Below are 9,950 nucleotides of genomic sequence, written 5' to 3' on the forward strand. Positions count from 1 at the left end.
GCAAATATATGAAATGTCCAGAATCTACTAATGGCCATAACTATACGCAGGAGCGATTAATCTTTACCTAACCAACACCGGATTGTTGCTATTAAAATGTTCTTTAGTTAGGTACCAGACACAGCTGTTCAAACCCTGTCTGACCCTTCGTACCATACAAAGAGGAATTCCTCTGTCCAGCGACCATTTACATTAAACAAACTTACAGTCACTATTAAGGGGAACATTATCTATAAAACATACTATTTGGTGTTAGTATTTAACGATTGAGTCGCCCGCTAGACGCACACAAACTCTACCGTAAATGCACATACCACGCGCTCGAGCGCATGGCCGAGGCGCCATCACGCGGCTGCGAGTATCCGCACGCACGGGAGAGAATGTGCACGTGCAGCAGGCACGCGCATGAGGTGAATATATGGCAATGTGTAGCATGATATTTTTCTGACTTTGACAGGAGAGAACCCGTGACAAAGAGCAGAGTGTAGATAACATCGTATCACTGGAGTGTCTGTTCCGGGAAGGTTGAGAGGCAGGATTGTTGTCACGGCACCTGAGCGCGGAGAATAACAAGACCAGAGGCGGTTGTCGCACCAGTTTTTCTTTTTTATTATTTTCTCCATCTCCCACTACCCTCCTTCTCTCCTTCCCTTTCTCCCCCTTCTTGTTTCCCTTCTCTTCCATTAACAAGATGGACTTACCCCAAGAGACTGCGTTCTGGGTTTTCCTGTTAATCCTGTTGTTGACCAGGACAGTCTGTTTTGGTGAGGGTCCCAGAGAGGTCGAGAAAGTATCTTAAATGGGTTCTGATGGCGAGGATGGATTTGTAGAATCTCAAGAGCAACACATCACTCGAGCAAAGGCGAGTATCAGAAAGTGATCTGGTAGTCAGGAAGCTCGGAGGCACTGTGAAGGGTTATTGGCTGAGGAAAATTGCATTTGTAGGAATTGTGAGAACATAGTCGAGGATGGGTGCATCCAGAGATGTCAGTCCAGCCTTAATATCAACATGGACCATCATCCATTGAGTGATTACCACTCACTAGTGGGTAAGGTCTTAAACCAGACAGAATGCTGGGTGTGCTCACAAGTACCTCAAGGTCAGAGCAAGTCATGATTAGTACCGTACCCTTTAGCAATAGATGAGGTACTCGAATTACAGGGTGGGAGACCGGTGGACAAGAAATTCAATATTTCTAGGCCCCCTAGTTTGAAGCTCCACCAGTATCATGTAGATAGATCCTTATTATGTTTCAGTATCTCCAATTACCGAAAACCGGGAAATTGGGAGGTGACATGGAATAACCAGACAATGGCCTTTTCACACAGAGCTGATAGGATACCCATAAACTCTGAACTTGTACGCCAAATAGCCAACAGTGGAAAGTATTTTCAGTATAGGTATACTCGAGGAAGCAAGACCATGTGGGTTGGAGAAGTATCACCAGGGTACTGTGCTCATATCATCCAGCCTGATACTTGTACTGAGCAGATGGGAGAACTAGGGATTGGGTTTTTCACTTGGAAAGTTTGTAATATGGTAATGTCATATTCTGTCCCATATGTTCTCCCCGATTATGCCTATTTCATATGTGGGAGGAAGGCGTATAAGTGGCTTGTCCCGAACTCAGAGGGATTGTGTTATGTTGGAAGAGTGTTGCCAGAGGTCATGACCATAACCCATTATAAGATGAAAGAAGTTCACCGCAGTGCTCAGGCTCCTTATACTCATACTCACTATGAACACATCGTCAAGAGACACCTCATAGAGAGGACAGAGCACGTAGCCTCAGATTTGATCCACGAATCCACCGGGATTTAATTCCTTCTTGCATTAGACATCACCCGTACTGCCAGAGGAATTATAAATTATAGGTATATCCATGCGCTAGCGAACTTGATAGATAATATCACTGAGATGTATGACGACACCTTCAGGTATACAGGAAGGGAGTTACAAGCTTACAAGACAGAACTGATCCAGCACAGGATGGTCCTCAATTATATCACAGCCGTGAAGGGTGGGTACTGTGTCACTTTGGCAACTCAATATGGTGTGAAGTGCTGCACGTATATTACAAAGAGCACTGACGACCCCACAGAGATTATCGATCAAAAGATGGATGATATATTGCAGTTGAAGTGGGAGTTCCGGAGGAGACACAACCTTACCCTGACCACTGTGGGTAATGAGCTGACCAGCTGGGTCTCATGGTTGAACCCACGAAATTGGTTCTCAGGATTAAGAGAGTGGGCTCAAAATGTTATTATGAGTGTAGGAAAGTTTCTCCTTTGTATCCTGGGAGTCGTCATAATTATTGGCTTGATATTTAGGTGTGTTCGAATTCTAACGCGGCGCAAGCACGGCACAAATTTGATGAGTTTAAGGAGCGGGGGCATTGTTACAGCAGCAGATTTAATTTACGACCCATCCATAGAGACAGTGTTATGATAAGACATGATTGCAAATGAATTCCATGGCCTGTTTCTTTCACCCGTTTTTCCTTAGTCTCCCCCTCTGCCCAGATACACCGATACGGAAAAGACATCGACCATACCCAAGAATGATTATGAAAATGTTATGTGAATGTATTTTAGATATGTGTCTTATCTTCATCTCTACAACCTTCAGTTAATGACACACATAGTCGACAGGTGATATCTACATATACTAGCACTCACATATGTTCCCCCTCCATGTATCATCAACTAAATGTGCACCCCATTTGTTGGAACAAGAAGCCGAAAAGAGCTCGGTAGTGTTTGTTGGCCCACTTACAGACCCTTAATACGGGATAAGAAGGATTTAATGTATACTTCGCAATACCTCGAAGCTTATCTAGAACATATACGGCACGATGATACATGCCCCTTAGACATGGATTCATACATTAATGCTTTTTACTATCCCACTAGGTCATACATTTCCCGCCTACAACTCTCCTCCTACCATCCAATCGTTTGTAGATATTGTATTGATATTTTTCTGTTTAGTGATTAGATAGTGGCAGTTATTGTTGACTGCCAAAGGGTGGACTGTCAAAGTCGAAAAATATTACAGAACACGCAGCACATATAAAATACACACACATGCCCACTGCGCGTGCACTTGTTCCGCCATGCGTGCACATATCCGCAATTTGCGTATGATCGATCCCGCGGTCCTGCGCGTGGTATGGGTTTTTACGGCGGAGTTTGTGAACGCATGGAGGGCTATCAAAGCATTACATATCTAATCCAAATAGTGCACATTGTACATATAGTCCCCCTGCACCACATCAGCAAGTATCAACAGTTTAAATGATTCCAGAACAAAGGGATTCACCTTTGCATGATAGGAAGGGACAGACTGAGGTTATAAGGTGGTGTCTGGTATCCAGCTGTAGGGTATGTTAAGGGTAACATTCCAGTGTTGGTTTGCGGAAGATCGCATGTTCCTGTGGATAGTTATGTGCAGAAGCAGAATATAGATATAAACTGTATTTACTGTATATTATGTATGCGGCGGGAATCCAGAGAAGACCACCTCCAAGAACAGTTGAGAAAGACATCGCCCACATTTTCAAATCAACCTATGACCTCTCCTGTACTGTAAAGATGCATCCCTGTGTCCAATGGACAAAGGGATTACAGTATCCATTGTATTGCTTTTGGAAGTGTTGTATAAAAAGCCTGTTGCTGCCTGGCCGGACTCACAAGATGCTTAACGTTATCTACCTGATAGCGGAGGACCGGACCGGGAGGCGCATGCGAATATTCTCACGTATGTACATTGACTGTAGCCATTTACTCTGTTGTATTGTAGTGCATCATTTGTATTGTTAACCCCCTTTCAGAAATATTACTCTGTGGTGTCGGAACCCAGTGATTAACTACAAATCGGTGTTGTGTCCTCTTTTTCCTGCTAGGGTTTAAAGTGTATTACATTGCCTAACTGTATAAGGTTTAAAAGTGTATTAATTGAGTGTGTATGCGCTGCGTGTACTTTGTACCCCCAGTGCGGCGTTTGTACACAGAGTCCGTACATGGTACAGGACTCATTAGGCAAATAGCGTAAAAGGTACGTAGAGTGCATATTAAGTTTAGCGGCCGTAGCGGCTCCATGGTAATAGTGTGTTTAAAGGTATAGCTTTATGGTTTAAGATAATATCGACATTATCAATCCCTATCACTAATTTAATTAAATCCATGGAACAGGAATGGGATTGTTGGAAATGGTTAGATAGATGGAGTGACACTCTGCCTTATCACACCTGTGTGGTATGGACGAATCCCCACTAGTCGCTTAACTAGGCTTCTACCGGTAGCTGGCGGAAGGCGGAACTTGGAGACGCTGGTTCACCCTGGACAGCCGGTGAACGGGGTTAGGTTTCACATAGCCCTGTAGGTCACAAGATGACGCAATCTTCTTGAGGCAGATTATGTTTTAATGCCAACAAATAGTTCTGAAAAGAACTCAGCAATATAGCAAAATGTTACAGCAGAATAAAACTGGTATAATACACTTTTCATGGGGCAACTGCCCTCCTTTTATCCTACTCCAATACACACAGGGAGTTGGCTAGCCCGATCCCTTGTGTGCGGTGCTGAATTCCGTGGCCTCCCACTGCGTCCGGCTTGGAGCCGGCCTACGGCGCACTCCCCCTGCCACCTAGCAGCCTTGCTGCCATGGCTGGCCACCTCCGATGGGCTGAGGTGCCGGCCCCCAGGGGCAACAACTGAGTGCTGCAGCTGGAGCTGATCTCCCGGCTGCAGTGGCTCTTCCTTCTCCCTAGCGCTGAGGTGTCGGGAGTGGAGCTCCCGGACCTCAGCACACACACAGTGCCTCTCCCTTCTCCCCCCGGTGTGCACACACAGGTCAGTGTGCTGGGGGGCTCCCTCACTGCCGCGGTCGCCGGAGAGGTCCGGGACTGCGGCACATATAAAAAATATATTTTTTTAAACACACAGCGCCTAGAGTCCATTACATTTAAAATTGGCGCCAAGCGCCCAGGGTCTATTAATATTGCGCCGGGCACTGAGGGTTAACCCCTTCAGCGCCGCGGCTGCCATTGTCCACATGGGCTGGGGGGTCTCTCTGGCCGCAGATGGTGCTTCTCAAAGCCTTATTTTTATGTTTCATGTACTGTATGCTCCACTCATCTTTCACATAGCATTCAAGAGGTCATTCCTATGCATTGTTTACTGCAGGTTGATTAAATAAATGCAATTTTTGCTGTGTCCACTAATAAATTCCTTAATTGAGAAAGTAATTGCATTTGAACTGGTAATTAATTTTTTCACCTTTTTGGGGTATATTTATTTGCCCTGCATATAATACAGTCACTGTATCTATGAAAACCGGTGGTTCTTATTCGTCTACTTCTCTGTTCAATAACTCCACTTCTGAGGAGGCATTTTTGTAAGTTATTGGCTTGTCTATATAAAACCTGGGCTTGTCGGGAATTATTTCTTTTAGCAGTGGATATTTTGTAAGGATGTGCCAGTGTTTATTAAATACACGTTCTAATTCTTTTTACTGGCTGTTGAACTGCATGATGAAGGGCATTTTGGAGTTGTTTGTGACCTCCTTTTTTGATCGGTATTTCAATAATTCTATACTTTCTGTAGTCACCATTTCTTCCAATTTCTTATTAATATTCTGACCATTATATCCTTTTTCTTTTGAAGACTTCTATATCTGAACAGTTCCATCTAATTCTTTGAATATGGATGTTAGGGATGCTGTTCAGCCATGCTGGATGGTGATTGCTGGTAACCGGAAGGTAGGTGTTGTTATCTGTAAGTTTTATGAAAATATTGGTGCAAATTGGTGGTTCTTAATGTAGATGCAGAGATCTAGGAAGTTGACTTGTTCTTTACTCTTCTCATATGTCAGGACAATAGTCAAAGTGTTCTGGTTTAAGAGGTCACAAAAATTGTTGAGCTCACTCTCACTTCCATTCCATGTGAATAGAATGTTATGAATGTAGTATATCCATTTTTATATGGTTAACATGTGGGTTATTTTGCCAGATGGATTGCTCCTCCCAATGACCCATAAACATATTTGCATATGATGGGGTAAAGAGTGTGCCCATGGCTGTACCATTTATTTGTTCATAAAACCAATCTTTAAATAGGAAAAAAATGTTATTGAGGATAAAATCTATTGCTGCTAGGGAAAAAAATGTTGTTCCTCCAAGTATGTAGAATGTAAAACATGGGTGTAGATGGGTTTTTATTGGTCATGAACTGTACTTCCTTCTCATCTAAATTCATTAGGTCCTGATGTTGTTTTATCAGATTCTTTAGTTCCATTTTCTATTCTTGAGTTTGGGTCCACTCTTAATAAATGACTGGTACTATTGTCAATCAATTGCCTCTTTTTCATATGTTGTTTATCCATTATCACAATACTCCCTCCTTTCTCTGCAGGCTTTATCACAATGTTCTCATTTTTTTCTAATGACTTACAGTAAGAGCATCTTGTTTAGTTGGTCCTTTACTTCCATAGTGGTTTGATGTTCTTCATTTCATCCCACGCCAATTTATTAAAAGTTTCAATGAAACACCCCCTTACATGCATTGGGTTAAAAGTTAACTTGGGTTTGAAAATGGTCCTGACATCAGAGCTTCCTTCTCGTTGGGTCCTGAAATATTACTTTAGATTTAGGTTTTTCATGAATTTCTGGTTATCAACATATATATTGAATTTGTTGATCTTGCTATCAGGTTCATATTTAAGTCCACGATTCAAAGCTGTTGCCCCCCCCCCCCCCACACACACACACACACACACACACACACACACACACACACACACACCAACACCACCTACCTCTTCAGTGCTTAACTAATCAAAACTCACAAAATTTTCAGTTTATACCTGTGCACAATGCCCATACGACCCCATGGGTTCATATATTGTGTTTAAATATTGCTCTGGTACTTGCCAGTGCCTCGTGAGCCATTTACCTCACCGCACATCCCTGCACCAAATCAGAAGTAACAGTTGGCAGTGTTCTGTAACACAGTTATAATGAAATTCCTGCCTCTTATGTGACAAATTGACACTTAAACAAAGATAAAACACAAGTAATATGGTTTATCTAGACTTCTACTGGACTAAGCAAAAAATGAAGGAGTGTATCACACAGATAGATGTAGATGCTGGAATATTGAGTGTCTTAACCATCAGATTAATCAGTTCCACACTGGACAGGAACACAACAGCTACAATCCTCTTCATCACCAATGCGTTTAGATCCTTTTTCAAGGTACAGTAGTACAATAAAAAGCCGGAAAGTTACATAACAAGTACCCAAGTCTATTAGATCTTAATAATTGTTAAATAAATACAATAAGACAGAACATATATATATATATATTTTTATATTTTATTAATGTTACACTTTCAAACAGTATGAAAATATTATAGCATTAAGCACTGTCACTGTATTCTTTTTACTATATTGCATCTGCTGCATTTCCACAAAATAGGTTTGTTTCAGGCACAATCAATGAATCAGATGTTGGATGCTTTCATCATCAGCTCAGAATTACAGTAACACCATGATCTGAGCACACACAAGTCATGTTTCTCCAATCAGATGCATTTGGGTTCTTAGGTTGCCATCTAAGGAGCATTTTGGTAGGACATGTCTAGACTATACTTTGACCACATCTAATCAATACCTAAAACCAATGTACCAGCTCCTTTGGATTAGAGTCACATGTGTAATATGCTTCCTAGACACGTATCAGAAGAAAACAGGCATGTATGGAAAGTAGCCTGAGAAAGCTGTAATTTGATTTTAAGTCCATCTGTAAATGACGTCCTATGTGGCATCTGTACACTGGTGGCTACATGATAAGTCATTCAGTAATTAATCTTTGCAGAACAACAGCACCAGGGACAGTCATTGTTACTTGTCTTATGCAGTATTGGCTGAAAGCATGAAAATGAAAGATTAACTGCCCATGAGGCTGATTCTGAGTCAGACACAGAAATGTATTAGCAGCGTCTATTGGCGCTCACCCATCTGCGTCTTTATGTTACTGCCAGTACCAAGTCTTTCCCTGATGAAGGTACATTTTTGTAAAGATTTCTTAAAATGTTTTCTCAGTACATCATCCCGGATTCCATAGATTATAGGACTGAGAAATCGCGGCACATAGGTGAAAATAAAAAAGTTTATGAATTGTATCGGCACCGCTACTTCAAGAGAAAATGCCTCTGTAAGCATATTCAATAAGGACGCCAGGCATAGGAGAAACTGGAAGGCGTGGAGCAGAACTGTTTTCCCAGCTTTGGAGGCAGAAGATGTCTGAGAACTTGCTTTTAGGGCAACCAGCATAATCTTCACATATGTAAATATGATGACAAGTCCCACAGAGCTGAAACACAGGATGAGATCAACGGACCTAATAAGATATTGAATTTTATTAACTATCATGTTTTCCTTAAAGCACATAATATAGAGATTGAATATATTGGAAAATGACAAGAACATGACGTATAAATCAGCAACATATGGGATCATCAGCACCAAGCATATATTGGTGACAGTAGCTTTGGCTCTCTGTGGGGTGCACAGCTGGGCATGTCGCAGTGGGTAGCAAATGGCGACATATTGCTCTACAGCCATGGCTGCCAGGTTGTATGGAGTTACTTTAAATGTGATTGAAGAAACAAGGTACACAATGTAGCATAGTGGCACAGGGACATATACTACATATACAGCAGAGAGAAGCAAGAAGAATGTTAGGACTAGATACAATGTGTCATTAATGAGCATATAAACAAACAGAACGTAGCGAGCAGTCTGCTGGAGCTCTGGTGTTAGGAAGAAGGCGTTCAGCATCACTGTGACATAGTAGAAGAAGAAACAGAATCCCAATGTTATCATGGCTGTAATGATCCACATTGTGTACACAGTCACTTTACTGATTGTGAGGGACTCTTGGGTCAGGTTGTTTTTAAGTACTGATGAGTTGATCATTATTGGAAGAGTAACGTTCTCCTTTTCCAGGGATCTCACAAACTGAAAGACAAATAAAAAGGGATATTAATTAAGACCCATGCAACACAGTATCCTATTATGTTTTACAGGGGAGGAATAGAAGACCAGATTCATAGTTAGTAGTTAGTTAAACATGCTTGGGATAGGCATAGGAATATAATTACAAAGAACTAATGTTTAAAAAGGGTTGAGATTACCGAAAAGGATAAAATAGGGACAGTCTAGATGGGTAAAGTGGTTCATATCTGCCATCATATTCTACGGAGTAAATTTACTAAGCTCCCGTGTTTCTGCCAATTCCAACTGAGATTAATCTGGGCTGACATTGGCCATTTTCATGCCAATTTCTCTTACATCCTAAACGATACTGGGGTCCATTTCGTACCATGGGGTATAGACTAGGAGCCTTGGGCACTTTAAGAAATCAATAGTGTGCGCTGGCTCCTCCATCTATGCCCCTCCTACCAAACTCAGTTTAGAAAATGTTCCCGGAGGAGCCGGTCACACTTTGGGAAGCTCCTGAAGAGTTTTCTGCACTTATTTTCTCTGTTTGTTATTTTCAGACAGGGCTGGTTGGCACCAGCCTGCCTGCTTCATGGTACTTAGGGGGGGAAGTGGCCCAACTTCCTATAGGGTTAATGGCCCCGTACCCCGCTGACAGGACACTGAGCTCCTGAGGGAACCTTTCACAAGCACCACCATGGCGAGTGTACATTCCCGCAACACACCGCCACCCCTAACAGAGCCAGAAGAAAGAAGAGTGGTGAGAATTATGCTGGCATCCTGGTTAGCAGGTCGTGGGCTATTATGGTGGCACTAGGGTAGGAGTGCAGCTCTGAGTGCAGGCTGTGTCTCCAGGGCTCAGATCAGCATTGCTGCACTGCTTGAGGGGCGAGCTGAGCCATTTTTACACATAATACCCACACTGGCAAAGCGCTTACAGGG

General features: G+C 42.4%; 1 protein-coding gene across 1 annotated transcript; it reads right to left on the reverse strand.

The window, feature by feature from the left end:
- Positions 1–7,599: 7,599 nt before the first annotated feature.
- On the reverse strand, positions 7,600–9,015 carry LOC135050477 (odorant receptor 131-2-like). The gene has a single exon (XM_063956966.1). The coding sequence runs from the start codon at positions 8,982–8,984 to the stop codon at positions 8,007–8,009; it is 978 nt and encodes a 325-aa protein (XP_063813036.1). The 5' UTR covers positions 8,985–9,015; the 3' UTR covers positions 7,600–8,006.
- Positions 9,016–9,950: the final 935 nt, after the last annotated feature.

The sequence above is a fragment of the Pseudophryne corroboree genome, chromosome 2, assembly GCF_028390025.1.
Source record: "Pseudophryne corroboree isolate aPseCor3 chromosome 2, aPseCor3.hap2, whole genome shotgun sequence".
Taxonomy (NCBI): domain Eukaryota; kingdom Metazoa; phylum Chordata; class Amphibia; order Anura; family Myobatrachidae; genus Pseudophryne; species Pseudophryne corroboree.

Coding starts and splice junctions, on each gene's coding strand:
- LOC135050477 (XM_063956966.1), bottom strand. CDS start 8,984: ATGATCAACTCATCAGTACTTAAAAACAACCTGACCCAAGAGTCCCTC.